Below are 17474 nucleotides of genomic sequence, written 5' to 3' on the forward strand. Positions count from 1 at the left end.
TAGAAATTGACACTATCTGTACTCTGCTTTTTTATTCTTAGTGGTTTGATTTTACTTTTCGCTTGCTCACTGTTGCAATCTTTTCTGTTATTTTCTTGAATTTCCAAAGTTCCAAAAAAGAGCAAATTTATCAAAAGTTTATCAAAAGGGAATGAGAAGAAACTTACTGGAAGAAAAGATGCAGTGGCTGAAGATTGTGAAAAGAGGATATCATTTTCAGATAATGAGCCTGGTACTGGATTAAATTTCTTGTTTATAGATGCCAATGTTTGATGTTAGCTGTGATGTGTTGTGACTCAAAATTAATTTACCAGTATTCTAGTAACAATGCTTTTACTTTATTACTAATTTTTCTGATCAATTAAGTATGAGTCGTTGCCAATTATAATCTCAAGGGGAGTGAATTTGCTAAAATGATGGGGCTAATTTGCATATATGTAAGATTAGTTAATCTATGTCATCTACAAGCAGAATTGAAAATATTTTAAATTTGAAAATCTATTGAATCACTATGAATCAGGATATTTAATCGTATTTACTCTTGGACTGCTTTTAGGTGAGTCTTTTCTAAACCTTAAGCAGTCAATAAAGCGCTAGGTGGACAGTTCCTGTGTTTTTATGAAATATTTAATTCTATAAATTGGTTTGGAATCAAAAGCCATGTACATAAGCCATTGTTAGAAGACTTTCCAATATGATTTAAGTTAATGTTTAAATACACCATCTTGAAAAATTACAACAATCCTGCTATGATTCAAATTAGGTTAATGACAAGAATATGAGAAATCTGATTTCTTTGATGGCCAGTCAGTCAAGTGAAAGCCCATGTTGTAAGGCTACATTTTTTAAAACTAGTCCTATAAAGAAGCTACGTGTATTATATAAAGGTGATGTTGGTTCTTCATCTAAATGATTGACCTTCTGTTGCAAAATTTATTGAGTTCGTTTGAAATATGTTGGTGAATATTTTGTGTAATCTTAGGAAAATTATACTCCAATTATATTTATAAAAGTGATTTATTCATTTGCATATTTAGGATTTATCAAACAGCTAAAGAATTATTCTCTCTGTACTGCAGTTCAATTTGCGTTGTTCAAAACAATATATGTAACCCACCCTTAAAAATGTTAATTAGGCAATACCATATTTTTCTGTTTTGTAGTTAAATCTGTTGTATTTTTCAGTAACATAATTTATCCATAATTACATTTATAAGACAAGTAGATCCTAGGTCCTGTAGTGTGAATCTAGGTTTTTTGTTTATTAAATTATCAGTGGAATAAATGAGAACTGGATGTTCATTTGTTAACAGTAATCTAGAAAATAAGCTTGTCATTTTGTTGTGTTAATGAATTTAATTGCCATAAAAATACAAAGTATTCTGTGGAAAGCATACATTGGGAATATTACTTTTCACATCACAATTCTTGGGTAGCTTTTTAGATCAAATGCAATGTGTAAAGTGTTTTGAAAATGGAGATTTTTTTGTAGGCAAAGTATTTGTAGCCATCATTCCATATATTTCTGTGTTTGAGTGTAGATTTATCAATATTCATTCCCCTTCCCCTTGGCTATGTTTTAAGGTATACGTGACACCAGCAATAGCTTTCTGAAATCACAGAAACTTTCTCCTTCTATTGAGGAAGTAGATGAAGATTTTGGAGAAGACCTCCAGCTTCCGCAGCTTCATGGTGTTTCTGACTCTTTAAGCAAAGATAGTTTGGAATCAAATGGTAAAAGTGCTTCTGGCATTAAATATCTCTTTTACTATGCTATACTTTAAGAATTTGCTAACAAATATATTGCAAGCATAGACTACCGGTAGTTATTTTTTAAAGTGGTTTTTATGTTGCATAGTTCTGAAGAAATGAAACGGTCACTTCAAAATTATATATATATTATTATATATTGCCACAATTTAAAATGCACTGTGATTGATTCAAGGAGTGTTTTTCAACTCAGCTCTAGAAAATACATAGGCTTTAGGTTTCTGTACTAGTTGTATAATTGCCCCAGTCCAATAATTCATTCAAACCATATGAGCTCAAAAAACTATCCTGCTATACAAAGACAACTCATGTTTCTTTTTTCCTCTTTTTTTCTTTTTTTCCCCACTGGGAACCAGTCTGCCCACACATTCCTTTGTAGTCTTGAATTTACTTCCTATGTTTAAACAAATGGGAATTTAGAACCATATGCTAATATTCTTCTTTAAAACGCCTGAATGTCATTTGGCAGTTACAGTACTAAGGTATAAACTCATACAATATATAAAGGTCATATATATTCTGATACTTTTATCATTTAGATTCAGTTGTTGCTTTGGGACCCAGTGAGAATATTTTGGGAGATGGATTGGATACTTTGGAAGAAGAAGAAGAAAAGGAGAAGTTTTTTGCTGACCTTGAGAAAGGAGCATCCTCTACCATAGACTACTCAAAATTAAATAAGGAACTAGATTCTAATGATTCCGAAATCCTGCACACATTTTTATGGTAAAGTAAATAAAGATAACAATAGTAGTTATTTGATGAATTGCAGTAGTTTGGAAATATAACAATGAAACATTGTGAAAACAAATTGTGCTAAATAAATATTCATACTGTATTGTAGCATTGAAAAGTAGGATGGAGTAAGAAAATAATACCTTATGGATAACAAAAGGAATTTGAACAGGAAAGTGAGGTTGAAAGTTGGAAGCAAGCAGATATGTATGCACAGACTAGAAAAATGGCTTACCATTTGTGATTCTGTTCATTTATGAAACTGTTCACCTCTCAATGTTAACATAAGACATAAATAAATTGAAAAAATGCTGGCCTTTATAAGACCCTAAAGGCCTAGCTCTGCCAGCTAGCTTGGGTTCCAGTGGGGGAACATCACAGTGGAAGTGGTTGATCAAGTAACAACAGATCCCACCTCTCTCCCATCCGGCTCCCTCCCCATATTTAATTGGATCATAATGTTTGGCTTTTATATGTACCTTTTTATGGTTATAAGCCAACAAGTTACTCTGTGGTAAGATGTGTGGCCAAATAAGTAAGTAAGTAAGTAGATAACAAACAAACAAACAAACAAATAAATAAATAAATAAATAAATATTCTGTGGTCGTCCGTATTTTTACAATATTTTTCTTAGGTCCAAACTAGGATTAATGCAGATACAATCTAGGAGCAATACAATAGTAATTGAATACTGGGTTAGACTGAGATTTAGTCTTTATTAGTAAAGGAATTTTCACTATTAAAGCCCTAATCGGCTAAAATATTTTTGAATTGTATATCTATAAATATAAGTAAAGCAAAATTGGTGGTTATAGCTTCTTTTTTTAAAAAACATACAGATTCTGTATTCTAAAATCATCTTTGGATCTGGATATTCACAAACTACTTCCAACCATCCTGCCTGCCTTTAGTTGCTTAGGAAAAATTTGGGGGTGGTTGAAAGGAATATTTTTGCTGTTAAAACAGCATAGCATTAGAATGAATATCCTCAATCAAGTGTAAAGAGAAATATATTTTGTCATTCCTAATATTTTGCAGCAACCAGCCTCAAGTGAAACAGACAAAAGAAGAAAATGACAATGAATGTATGAGTCATGAAAAATCTGGTAATTTCAAACAATTTGCTTAGTAACCTACATTTAATTACTATTTACTTACACAATATTGATTTCCAAAGGATGTTGTCAATTTATTATCTCATTGTACAGATTCATGAAAGCCAGTCACGAGATGTTACGTTAATTTAAAGGGCACTTTCCTATTAGTCAAGAGTTATTCGAGACAAATAAGAAAATATTGTTGCCATTAGCTGGATTCAGAGAATATGTTACATTGCAACAGAATGTAAAGGCTTTATGCAACCAGTGATTGTAGAATAGGTTTGGTGTTTTTTTTCCAGTATCTGCATATATACTTTAAGACAAAACTGGACACAGTTTAAATAGAAAGAATTCAAATCATATCTTAACGCTTGCTTGCACCATTACAATTCAGTGAGAAACCTGTAACATTCTGTTACTCCTGTAATATTATTCAATTTATAAGCACAATTACATAGCTGGCTATTCTGCTGGCAGAAGCTATAACTGAAAGTGTTCCTTACTGTTTGATCTGATCCAATAAAGAGTGAAATAGATCCATGGAAAGGAAAATAGCATTGTTTCTCTTATTTCTTTTGAAGAACTAAACACAGACTTTCCTGCAAACTTTCAGGTGATTATAGTGAGGATTTTGAGGAAAATTCAGAGTGTAATGAAGACAACAAAGCTGAACAGGTGGTCACGTCTGAAGCTACTGTGAGCATTTGCGATAAGTACAATCACTTCCTACTTTAAATATTATGGTTTAAATGTTTTATCTGCCTCTGGGCTTTCCTAGTTATTTACAGTGTTGTCTAAAGCTTGTCTTTTGAGATGTAAGGACCACTGAACTCAGTGGAATATGCATCCAGGTGAGCAGTCATGGGACGCCATGCACTGAAACCTCAAATGTTCAAAGATAGAAATGTGCCATACTGTTGACTTTTAATGCATTGATTGGCTTTGCTCCTGAAGATACATATAGCTTATAACATTTCATATCTGGCATCTAATTATGTTCAGGGCTCTTCAGGCAGTTTATAATTCTGGAATCATAAAAAGATAGATTACCACTAAAAAGCAAAACTATTAGAAGGATAAAAGAGTAATAAGGGTTCAGCATCTATGCCAAAATCACATAACAATAATGATATGATCTTGATGCCAAACATAATTCTCTTGAGACATACATACTGTTTGTAATATATTTTTAAAACAGATTTGGGAATCACAGGACCCTGTAATGGTAGAGCAAGGAATATCCAAAGGCATATGTTCCTTATTTAATAAAAGCTGAATCACGTTTCTAATATTTAAATGATATAATGTATTATCAATCTGTACAACATTAAACTTTATATATGAAACTTCTAAATATGAACAAACGGGCATGTATATGAATAAATAATACATTCTAATCCAATAGTATAAAATATTACCATCTAAATTTTCTTGTATTCATAGCCATTTTCTCTGCTTTGTATTTTCATGTCCACTCTGATGTATTTCCAGCATAGATGAAGCATTGTGTTCAGTTTAAAAGCACTGAATGTATTAATCAGTTTTCTTCACCAAAATCATTCAATAGCAATAGTGCTTAGAGTTATATACCACTCCGTTGTGCTATAGCATTTTTGGAGTGGTTTACAAATATCAGCACATTGCCCTCAACAATCTGGATGCTCATTTTACCAACCTCGGAAGCATGGTAGGCTGAGTCAGCCTTGAGCAGGTCAGGTTTGAACTCCAGGCCGTGGGCAGAGTTTGCCTGCAATACTGCATTCTAACCACTCTGCCATCATGGCTATTAATTGTTTGGCTATGCCCAGAACAGAGAAAAGTACAGTGATTGGAATGATTTGAACATGTATTAATTACTTCCAAATATTATTTCCTAAAAGTATTATTTAATTTTTGATTTATTTTTTTTGAAAATAGTACTTATTTTGCTTATTTTTTATACCCAGAATTATAACTACGATTTTTAATAGTTGTATATCTTTTGACTTGATCTTTGGTGGGATTCAAATTTTTTTACTACCAGTTCTGTGGGCGTGGCTTGGTGGGCGTGGCAGAGGAAGGATACTGTAAAACCTCCAGTTAGAGGTGGTATTTGCCGGTTCTCTGAACTACTCAAAATTTCCGCTACCAGTTCTCCAGAACTGGTCAGAACCTGCTGAATACTACCACTGGACTTGATGCTACTTAAATTTTATGCAAATGAAATATTAGTTTTATAGTACATCAAAATTTTAAGTTGTAAAATGATAAATTACTTCAAGAAAATTTCCTAATTCCTATTCAAAATATTTTTTTTATGTGTAGGAGATTTATATATATATATATATATATATGTATATTATTTCATTTTCTAGGAGGAAAGGACAAGCAAGCTGGCTAAAGGTACCAAATTCATATAATATGAAATATATATTATAAAATGAGTTTGATCTTGAATTTGAGAGATAAATTATCAAACATAATGGGCCCATATATTTGAATTTGTTTCGATGCCAGTTGTAAATCTATTGGCAAAATAGACTTCAGAAATGCTTTATGGATATCTGAAAAAGTAAATAATTTTCCTTTAATTCTACTTACCATAGGGCTAGCTTCCCCATAGAATAAAAGCAACCAACATTTATTATTAATCCTGATTTTTATTAGAAAAGATTATAGGAATACTTCCATGTCAACAGTACTTATATCAGTCACTGTAACTGGAAAAAGATTTTACAGATTTGTGTTTATACAACTAACTTTGCCTAGGAGTCATTTTCAAAGACTGGTCAAAAATAAAAATGGTAACATAAGTAAACAATTGACATCAACATTTATTTTTCAATTTTGGAAATATTTTAAAGTTTAAAATAACAATTTATGAATATATATTGGAGCTGTGTACTTTAATATTAGAGGCAAACTTCAGTAGAACACTCATCAGTCTCTATAAAGAGAAACATACTACATACTGGGGGAAAGTTCTGTCCCTTTGTGTATATGCTTAAAGAAATCCCACTGAGTGACATAGCTTTTTTCCTAATTAGAATAATTGATATTGCGATCTTTTCCCCAACCATCTCCTGTAAGCATGAGACATGATTAGATCCTATTGTTGAATTAGCAAGTTTAGTTTGCATTTTAACATTTTTTGCAAATAATTTATGATTGTGAATGGTTTATCATTTTATACATAATTTAATCTTTTTCATTTTCTTATTTAAAGCTTTTTATATTTTAATATATTTGTTAAATATTTATTATGTTCTCTTAAAGTTTCTTATCTAAACAATTTTTAGAATGTCTACCTATTAAATTTTACTGCATGTTTCCCACTCCAGTGTTACAGATTGAGCGTAAGATTGGCATTACCTTTTTTTTATTTACACCAGGGGTGTCAAACTCAATTTCATTGAGGGACGGATCAGGACTGTGGTTGACCGCGCAGTGGGGGGGGATGACCGATTGGGTGGGTGTGGCTGAATGAGTGGCCATGGCCACCTTGACGTCACTCACTGGGCATGGCTGATTGGGTGAGCGTGGCTGATTGGGTGAGCATGGCCAGCTTGATGCCACTCTCCAAACTGCTGGCATGTTTCCTCATTACGCTGGGTAGACTGGGCCAAAGCCATGGTGGACCAATTTTTCCTCTTCGTATTGGGTAGACCGGGCCAAAGTGACACAGGACGGCCCCTTACACTTCCCAGCATGGCCCCATGGGCTGGATCTGACCACATCGCAGGCCGGATCCTGTCCACAGGCCTTGTGTTTGACATCCCTGATCTACACTAATGTAGAGCAGATACAATTCTTCTTCCTTTGTAGTTCTTCTGGATTCCCAGGAGTCAGTTTTAGAAATTCCAAAAGCCAATGAACAGCAAGATGCAGCTATGATAGAACAACATACAACTCAAGAAATTACCGCAGAAGAAATGATTGGAACAGGCAAGGCTATTTTTTGTTTGTTAATTATTCCTTCTATTGATCGTGCTCTAAACTGATATGGGGCAGGAGCAATCTGTCTCATTCCATTTGGGTTCATTAAAATTACTGTTTGGTTGTGTAAGTATCCATCTAACAGAACAAAACTTCCCACTGACTTCCCATTGATTTCAGTGGCAGAAAACCCAGTATTTAAAATCAAAGGGCCTTAAAATATGCAACTGTAATTTAGATACTGTGTTTTCCCCCCACACATAATCAAATGGACTACCTCTAGCCCTATGTGCTGAATCTAGTTTTGAGATGAAAGAAAATGCAAGAAAAAGCAGGGAATGCTACTTTTCCGTTCTTTGGTCTTATTAGCTATTGAATTTAAGTTATAATACTGTCTACAGATATAACCTACATTTTTTTACATTAGTGCTTATTTAATGGGTTAGAATCTGCTGTTACGATCTGACACAATTACATTTCAATCCTAAATGTATTTATTAGAAATACCATAATCCTGTTGAACTTGATGAAACTCATCTCCAGATACGTTTGAATTTGAATCTCAGTGGAAGATACTTTATAATAAAAACATATATGGGATTGCAATGAAAGGGTCCAATAGCCTGTTGCCATGCCCTTTGTCAGAAGTTCCTAACAATGGAAAAAAATCAGAGCTATTTCCCTTTCCCTTTGCTCACTCATAAAATCTGCTCTGAGCCTGAAAAATCCTGAACTAAATTGAATGCCTGCAAGGGGTTAAAAGTCCTGCTGCCTGATCAAGCTTTGGCCCTGTGTGACATTGGAATTTTGTTTATGTCACACTAGGTTAGTAGTGCTGTTATTTTACTGATTTGCTCCTCATGAATATTTTATTTTAGCCTACCACAGCTGGAAACATTTAATTTTTCTCTTTTCAGGTATTTCCAGTGGGCAAACAAACAGCGACATTGAAGCCTTACAGCAAGCTTACCGTCATGTTGAGCAGTCTTTAAGAGCTACAGATGAACAGGATGATGAAAAAATGGAAATGGAAGAAAGCTTAGTCAATGACACTTCACAAAATAAAGAAAGCTGCCCCCAAAATACTTCCATTACTAATTCTGGTAAATTCTGGTACTTCCCAAGATAGTTTTCACTTCACTTTCAATAAAATATATTCTGATCGCTGGACTGTGTTCTCAATCACAGCCCCCCTCCAACTATATAAATAGCTCCTTCCATGATAATACTAAAATTTCCATTGCTATTGCTGCTTCTGCTTTATCTCTGATGACATCATTGTTTGCACCAGAACCCACCTCTGTGAATTGTGATCTCACGTGACTGCATTATGTCGCTGATTTCCAAAATTGTGCTAATGAAGCTAATTACATGACTCATGTATGACATCAGACTATTATTCTTCTAGAAAGGAGGGTAGGCCATTATTTCATGGGAAAGAGATTTTTGTCATTGAGCCTGATCCTTGCGAGTGTAGCTTTGTTATTCATGCCCAAAGCCAATATTATGAGGTTTCCCCGCCCTTTTTAGGGGCTCTGTGAATAGGATGAGCAATTCATTTTCTTATATTGTAGCCATTGTGCAGATTGTTTCTTTCATGGAATAAAAGTCTTTCATGAAATCTCTTTCATGAAACTTCTCAAAGAAGAAACATGTTCTATTTGTAGAATGCAAAACGTTTTACAAATTTGACCATGAAATTTAAAAAACTAAATGTTTTCCTTTAGTTTTTTTTTTAAATTAAATATATCAAAGGATGCATAACATACTAGTCTGTTGGTAAGAAAATTAAATCTCTAAATAAAGTTCAAGAAATTAAAAAAACAACTAAACACTGGCAGCTCATTCAGTTAAGTCAGTTAAACATAGATGTATACTGTAATGCAGGCCAGCATAATTGGTGGTGTAGTTTTCTAGCATATGAAAACTACTTTAGAAGCACAGTCTAGGCATCCAAGGAAATATATTATATTGAAAGCTACACTTTATATCTTGATTGCTTATCCTGATTGACTATCTGATTATTGTGAGTTTTTTCCTCAGCTTTCAGGATTTTATTTTTTTGACATCCAACAAAATGAGTAATTCCTTAGTTAGCCAGCAGATTTATGATCTCTTGGTGGCAGCAATGGCTGTTCAGTTATTCAGTGTGATCTGATATTGGCCTAGCATTCCAATAAATGTTGTTACTTAAATATTTAGTTGATTTCTTAAATAGAGCTAATAATATAGAGCTAATGTGCTACGTGGTTAAAGTGTTGAAACCTGGACTCTGTTGTACTCACTGTGATTTATGACCAGTCATTGTTTCTCAGCTCAACATATCATGCAAGATTGTTACTGTAGAAAAATAGGATATACCACTATAAGAGCTGTGGTGGCGCAGTGGTTAGAATGTAGTATAGAATGCAGGCTCACTCCAAGAGTTCAAATCCCACCAGCCTCAAGGTTAACTCAGCCTTCCATCCTTCCGAGGTGGTAAAATGAGGACCCAGATTGTTGGTGGCAATATGCTGACTCTGTAAACCTCTTAGAGAGAGCTGTAAAGCACTGTGAAGTGGTATATAAATCTAAGTGCTATTGCTATGAAACCCTGAATAAAAGGTATTATATTATTGCTAGCATATTGTAGTTAATTAAATATAAAATTTCAGTCTAATACCATTCAGTAGCATTCTTTACTAACCAAATCACTAAACCAATAATCACTAAAAAGTCATACTTTAGAGAATTACTTCAAATTTGTTATTACTTATTAAGTTTTTATCCCTCCTTTCCTCCAGGAGCACAAGATGACATTTTTGAAAGCTGTAATTGTATTCTCACAATTATGAGGAAGCTTGGGCACAGAAGTAACAAATACCCTAAATCACCCAATATACTCTATGGCAAAATTTGATCTCACTGTTTCATGCCTAGTATTAAGAATAGGAAGGCTGCTATAGAAAATAAATATGTTAAAGATTGAAGCAAACTATGGTTATAAAAAAATAAAGCTTCAGTAGGTTCATTGTTGTAATTAGGTCACAAATTACCCCAAAGAAAAAAAGCTGAAAATAATGCTTGTTTTTAGTTTAGTTTACTATTCCTTTTGTGTAGATAGCCAATGTCTTCTAGAAATGTACAATAAAATGTAAAACCAAAGTTACTCAAAACAGTTTAAAATCAGTGGTTAATACACTGTATTAATTACTGCAGAATGCAATAAGATGGACATAACAAACCAGTCCTAATATAACCAGGAATTATTTATGCCAACCTGTTAGTAATTTCTGACCAAAAAATGAAATTTCATTCCAATTTTATTTGAAAATACTTTTGCTACAGAAGTAATAACAAGTATGTTGTTTTCTATCTTCTATCTAGATTTGCCCACCATAGAAGAACTGATGAAACCTATCAGAGCAGATTCATCTTTTGTCAGGGGATTTGAACTGGAGCCTATTAGGTATTCATTCTGGAAAATGCATCACATAGCCAATGAAATGCTCATGGTTTTTTTTCTTTAATTCTTTTTAAAGTGAAGTTATTACTACCAAAGTGTTAATAGATATAATTGGCTCCTTGAGTATATTATTCATAAGATTTAAATATATCTTTGCTGCTAACATCTGTTTAATTTACCTGGACATATATGAGATACTTTTGTATAACTGCTACAAAGTGATTTGTTATTAATGCCATTATTGTTTAGTTCTGTCCTGCAGGATCAATTAATTGTTTTACTGAAGTTTGTGGACAATTATATAAAACTAGTGTGCAATTCAGTATCAAATGTCCATAATTTTTCTATAAGCTATTATTAATAGAAACCACAAACTTATTCATATGTGGCTTTCTTTCTCTTCTATCTCATAGTCCTGTGAAAGTCACACAAGATCATGCAGATGGATTAATGAAGCTGTCTAAAGAACATCCTAATGATACTTCAATGGAATCCCAAAACATTGGCTGCCTTTTAAACCATCACAGTGAACAAGAAAATACTTCTGTTTTGGAAGTTGCAAATGAAAGTAGTAAAGATAGTCCTCATCTGAAAGTTATCAAGGAGAGATTAGCTGATAAAATTAAACATGATATTATGAAATTAAGCACTCAGTCAAATTGTTCAGCACTCTACCATGAGAAGAAATCTGGACAGGTGAGTAGCTTTTCCTTGTCATATTTCAGGCACAAAGAAGCAGGAAAGTCAAGAGTTTTCTTCTATAGCTATAGCCAGCCCAAAATAAGCCGTTAAACAAAAGGCAACCTTTCAAAAAAAAAGAACCAATAATCAGCAGGACAAATCTATTTCATAACCCCAAAATTAACAAATAAGTATCAACAAGAAGCCATCACTGGGGACTCAAAAAGATCCAGCTTAGTAACAGAGTTTAATACTTGGGTACAGCTGCTGAGAATGTTGCTGGTTGAAACTCTGATCCTATTCTTCCAACCTATACTCCCTATTTCTTACTTACCTCCCACTTTCCTCATTTTCCTTGAAACAGCTGATTTCTAGGATTGTGAAATATGACTTTCAAGACATACCTGTTGACCACTTTGATTAGGTTACTGCTTAGGCAGCTGAGTATCTACTTGTTTCCATGATTTTATATATGATGTTTGTTTATTTGGGATATAATCAAACTAATACAATTTTGGTAGAATTTATTTGGTAGAATTAGAGTTAAAAGTTTGTCTTGCTGTTCTATAGAAATATAATTCAGTGATTACATAACTTTATTTTACATATTGAGCCTTTATTTTACATTCTGAAACCAAACTGGTCAATAACATAGATGTATGTGTTGTTTATAGGCGCATCAACCCAACACTTGGAATAAAGAGAATCCAAATGTAATACCAAATAAACAAGTAATGTATAAGAGTAGTAAAAACACAATGATTGTTCATAGAAAGAAACATTTGGGTGGAGCACATAGTTCTGTTAGAAGCTCTGGATATGGAAAACCCAGTTCTTCGGTAAAGCACTTTCCTACAGTTAACGAGAAGACATTGAAGGAAAGCAACAAAAACCCATTTCTGAAAGTCAAATCTCTTCCAAAGCAGAAAGGTATATTTATAAAACATTTTAAATTGATATAATATGATATGACATGATATAATATGATAATATATATATAAATAAACTATTAAACGCCATGATAACTGATCTTTTTGGCATATAATAATTATTCCAAGAAATATAAGGTATCTAAATAAAAACTTATATAGTCCTTGTTCCAATTTTTTTTTAAAAAGACATACAGGCAGTCCTCGACTTACGACCGCAATTGAACCCAAAATTTCTGTTCTTAAGGGAACCATTTGTAAAGTGAATTTTGCGCCATTTTATGACCTTTCCTGCCACAGTTGTTAAGTGAATCACTGAAGTTGATAAGTTAGTAACATGGTAGTTAAGTGAACCTGGCTTCCCCATGGACTTTGCTTGTCAGAAAGTCGCAAAAAGGTGATCACATGACCTTGGGACACAGCAATGCTCATAAATACAAACCCAGTTGCCAAGTGTCTGAATTGTGATCACATGATCACGGGGATGCTACAAAGGTTATAACTCTGAAAAATGGCCATAAGTCACTTTTTTCAGTGCTGTTGTAACTTTAAACAGTCACTAAATGAACTGTTGTAAGTCGAGGACTACCTGTAATTGTTTGTTTTCCTTTCAAAGGCACATCAGTGACTAAAGTAATTCAGACAAAGTCCCATTCACTCTCCCCCGAAAGAAATGATTCTACTGACCCTGGAGAACCATCTCCAGGTGGATTTTCACCAGAGGCTAAAGAAAATGACAGCCAGGGCTACAAGGTTAGTGATACAACCACTGTTCTTCGACGGTATTTTTTTTAAAAAGGAGAATGATCAAGAGATGAAAATGCAGACTATGAGGAAGGTTCTTTGTTCGAAGTATGCTTAATGTTACTCACAGCTTGGCCTCGTTGAGCAACCGTTTGCAGTTATCACGGTAATGAAGAAGTAACTTTACTACCAAGCTTTGCTTTACAACCTTCACTGTAAAGCAAGGGTTTACTTTTTGTAAAGCAAAAGAAAGCTGAAGTAAGATAGTAAGCACCTTTACTGTTTCACTCAGTGACCACTTGGCTTGCTGACTGAGTTTCTGGTTCCAATTGTAGTCACTAAATGAGGACAGCCTGTATACTCTTCTCAGATGTGAGAAAGGAAAATGAACATCCAGTTTGGCATTATTCATATATACAATGAGCCCAAACCGCAGCACAATTTTTTTAAATAACTTTAGTGCTACCATAGACCATCATTGGACTCATAATATGTGAACTGGATTCCATTAATAGAACTCATAAATTCAAGGAAAGGGGAAAAAATATTTTTGACTTTCTCAATCTGCAGTCCCTCAGTTTACTCAATACCTTATTTTGGGTGCAGGTCCTTCTTGCAAACAGGATAGATTGGAATTTCAACATAGCAGGCTGTCTGAAGAAGAAATGCATTAAATCCAAACTATAGTTGTTAGGTATAACATTGATACCAAATATGGTTTGGGTGAATAAATATATAAAACTTAGATATCATGGTTTAAGTGCTTATCACTTTAAGCACAATGTTGCAGGCAATTAGCCGATTAAGGGTGCGGTGAGAAGTTACAATATAAGGAAGCATTAGAAGCTGGAAAACTTACTATGACTAACTGTGATTACTGACTGTGAGTGCCTGTGACTGAACTGTTCTTGTTTGCTACTGTTTGCTGATTTACTGCGTAATTCTACTGTTCTACTGTTTGAACTTCTTGCTGAATATCCAGCGTTAGTTCCTCTGGAGAGAGGCACCGGAGGAGGAGAAGATATCTTTATCGGCTGATAAAGATATTGTAAGGACTCTTAACTTGGACTGTAATAGTGAGTCTTACTGGATGGAAATATAGTGAATGACTATTGGACTGAATGACAATGCTTTAAACTCTAAATGGATTAAAAACTATTTAAACTACAAACAGTGTTTGTGTTCAGTGTGTGTATACTCTGGGGCCCTTCCTGGCTTGACTACTGCTGCAATACTCTTCTAGGGGTTAATCCCCAAACACTAACATTGGTTATGGGCCCAGCAGCATAGTCTAACTAACCAGGATATAGCAGAGAGAGTTGGTGTGAGTTGCACATTACTGTAAAAACAAACTGTTTTAATTAGTTTAAAATAGTCTAAATATCTGAAGAGCAATGGCACAAGTAAATTTGTCACAACTGTCCATGATATCCAGGCTGGATGGAACAAACTATGTTTCATGGTCAATGAAATGTAGTTTACTTCTACGCAGAGAAGGTTTGTGGGACATTATAGCAAACCCACCAGATGTGAGTAGCTGGGATCCTGCTGATGATGATGATAACGAAAAGTTACAAGACTTTAAACTGAAGAATGAGCAGGCTTTATGCATCATAGGACTGACTCTCTGTGATCAGCAGCTTGTCCATATTCGTGGAGAAGAAAATGCTGCAAACTGCTGGGAGAACCTCAGGAAGATTTATGTTCGGGACAGTGTGGGAGCTCATATAAATCTTACACGGAAGCTTTTTCGAACGCATCTTCAGAGGAATGGAGATATGTTAGTTCATTTAAACTGTATGAAGAGCATTTTTCAAGAATTGCAAGAAAAAGAGCTTATATTTAATGAACTGCAACAAGTCTACATAATATTATCTTCATTAGATCAAAGCTATGATGACTATGTGACTTCGTTGGAAGTATTGCCAAAAGAAAGCCTCTCATTAACCGAGATTACAGGCAGGCTACTAGAAGAAGCCAGAAGAAGGCGTGAACGTGACGAGCTGAGAGAAGATAAGAAAGAAGAGAAATTATCTTCAAAGCTTGAAAGAAACCAGATTAGCAAAGTACAGCACCTGGAAGAAGAGAATTTATCTTGACGGCATACACAATTAAAAAGTGTTTTAATTGTGGAGGCAGAGGACATTTGGCAAGATTCTGCAAAAAGAGAAAAAGCCAGAATATAAAAAAGCCAAAGAAAGCATTTGAACTAGCCACGTTTAGCAACTCTGATGTGAAGAATGATCTATGGGTGGTTGACAGTGGCGCATCCCACTGCATCACAAGAGATAAGACAAAATTTATAAAAATGTCTACAAGTTCTCAACATATATCACTTGCCAATGGCTGGAACCTGAAAGCGAAGGTGAAGGTTTTGCACATTGTCCGTGCATAAACCAGGATATAAAAATGTTGTATGTACCGCAACTAAAGTTTAATTTGCTTTCAGTAAGGGTATTAGATAAATTAGGTTATGTAATTACTTTTAAGGATAATAATTGCATAATTGAAAAAGATAACAAAAGGGTAACTGCAGCTTTAAATGGAACATTATATGTCTTAGATAATAGTAAGAAAGGGGAGGCACAAACTGTATTTAATAATATAAAACCTCATAATGAATGTATCCATTTATTGCATAGGCGTTTGGGGCATGTAAATTTTAAAATGCTAAAACGTACAGTTGAGTTATCTGAAGGAATAAGGTTAAAACCTTGTGATAAATATTTGCTTTGTAATGTTTGCTGTGAAGATAAGATCTAGGTATTGCCTGCAAATAGGCTAAATGGTTTCAAAACAAAAGAACCTTTAGAAGTGGTATTTGCAGCCATCATAGGTCCAAAGAAACCCAGTATGGGGGTGCTAGATATATACTGAGCATTATGGACCATTATTCTAGATATGGGTTTTGCTATTTAATGAAAAGCAAAACTGAAACATATAAACATTTTTTCAATTGGCTTAAGTTTGCTGAAAAGAAAGTCTAAACGACAACTGATAACCCTGGTGACAGATAATGGTACGAATTTATTAATAACAAATTCCAGAACAGACTTAAGGTAGCTGGAATAGAGCATAAGAAGTCTGCTCCATACAGGCCAGAACATAACGCTTTTATTGAAAGAAGAGGTCAAACACTACAGACAATGGTTAGAACAATGTTAAATGATTCTGGGTTACCTGATTCTTTGTGGGGGAGGCTACAATGTGTGCTAATAACATATTGAACAACGTTGTTAATACAACAACAGGTGAAATACCATTCACCAGGTGGCATGGTAGGAAACCTGACCTAAGTTACCTGCACACATTTGGTGCACCAGCATGGGTGCATATTCCTGCACAACTCAGAAAAAAAAAGGGCAACATAGAGCTAAAAGATTTTTCTTCGTTGGTTATCAGGCAAACCATAGGGCATATAGATTTTGGGAGAAAGGCACATCTAAAGTGTTATGTAGTGCTAGTGCCCAATTTCTAGAACATGAAGGATGGGAGAAATTAGAACAGGATGCCAATAAAGATGTAATTATTGAATCCTATAGAAATCCCATTAGTTATCCCTGTAACTTTAAAAATAAAGTAAAGAGACAAATACAGGATGAAATAGTGCCCATAAAGGAAGAAACAGATTCAATAGCTGAACAGGATGAGGAAGATGAACAGGTAGTAGTTCAACAAAGTCCTCCTGTAAGCCCTGTAATTCCCAGAAGAACTACACGTGTATCTAGACCGCCTGATAGGTACCAGGCTAACACAGTGTGCCAGATTAATCAAGTTCCTAATTCTGTTGAAGAAATTAAAAGTATCCTACTAAGGAAAAAGAAAGTTGGTATGCAGCAATGAATAAGGAACTGAATTCATTAAGAGATATGAAAGTGTATGAAAATGCCAAATTACCTGTAGGAAAGAAATCCATTGGCTGCAAATGGATTTTTAAGGTAAAAACAGATAAAAATGGTAATTTAATCCATAAGGCAAGGTTAGTAGCCCAAGGTTTTAGGCAGAATGCTAATGACTACGATGAGGTGTTTGCACCTAGTCTTAAGGCAGCAACCTTGAGGGCAGCTTTAGTGTGGGCAGCTAGTAAAAACTATATAGTTAACCATCTAGATGTGGAAACTGCTTACTTGCACGCCCATTAAAACATACTATTT

The 17474-nt window shown here is 34.3% G+C and overlaps 1 protein-coding gene across 5 annotated transcripts in view; it reads left to right on the plus strand.

The window, feature by feature from the left end:
• The window catches only part of CEP162 (centrosomal protein 162), a 47965-nt gene that overhangs the window by 8211 nt on the left and 22280 nt on the right, over window positions 1–17474 (plus strand). For 3 of the 5 annotated variants that reach the window (XM_087943975.1, XM_087943982.1, XM_087943985.1), the window contains 12 exons: window positions 110–232; window positions 1585–1734; window positions 2310–2496; window positions 3545–3612; window positions 4220–4302; window positions 5961–5988; window positions 7411–7530; window positions 8439–8624; window positions 10888–10969; window positions 11380–11662; window positions 12322–12577; window positions 13193–13329. In XM_087943975.1, the coding sequence (XP_087800101.1) occupies window positions 110–232; window positions 1585–1734; window positions 2310–2496; window positions 3545–3612; window positions 4220–4302; window positions 5961–5988; window positions 7411–7530; window positions 8439–8624; window positions 10888–10969; window positions 11380–11662; window positions 12322–12577; window positions 13193–13329 (1703 nt within the window). The remainder of the gene's footprint in view (window positions 1–109; window positions 233–1584; window positions 1735–2309; window positions 2497–3544; window positions 3613–4219; window positions 4303–5960; window positions 5989–7410; window positions 7531–8438; window positions 8625–10887; window positions 10970–11379; window positions 11663–12321; window positions 12578–13192; window positions 13330–17474) is intronic. The other 2 variants (XM_087943995.1, XM_087944005.1) reach the window with 1 other exon arrangement.

Source organism: Notechis scutatus, chromosome 1 (assembly GCF_049901735.1).
Source record: "Notechis scutatus isolate UNSWTSFEM ecotype Mainland chromosome 1, rNotScu1.2, whole genome shotgun sequence".
NCBI lineage: Eukaryota > Metazoa > Chordata > Lepidosauria > Squamata > Elapidae > Notechis > Notechis scutatus.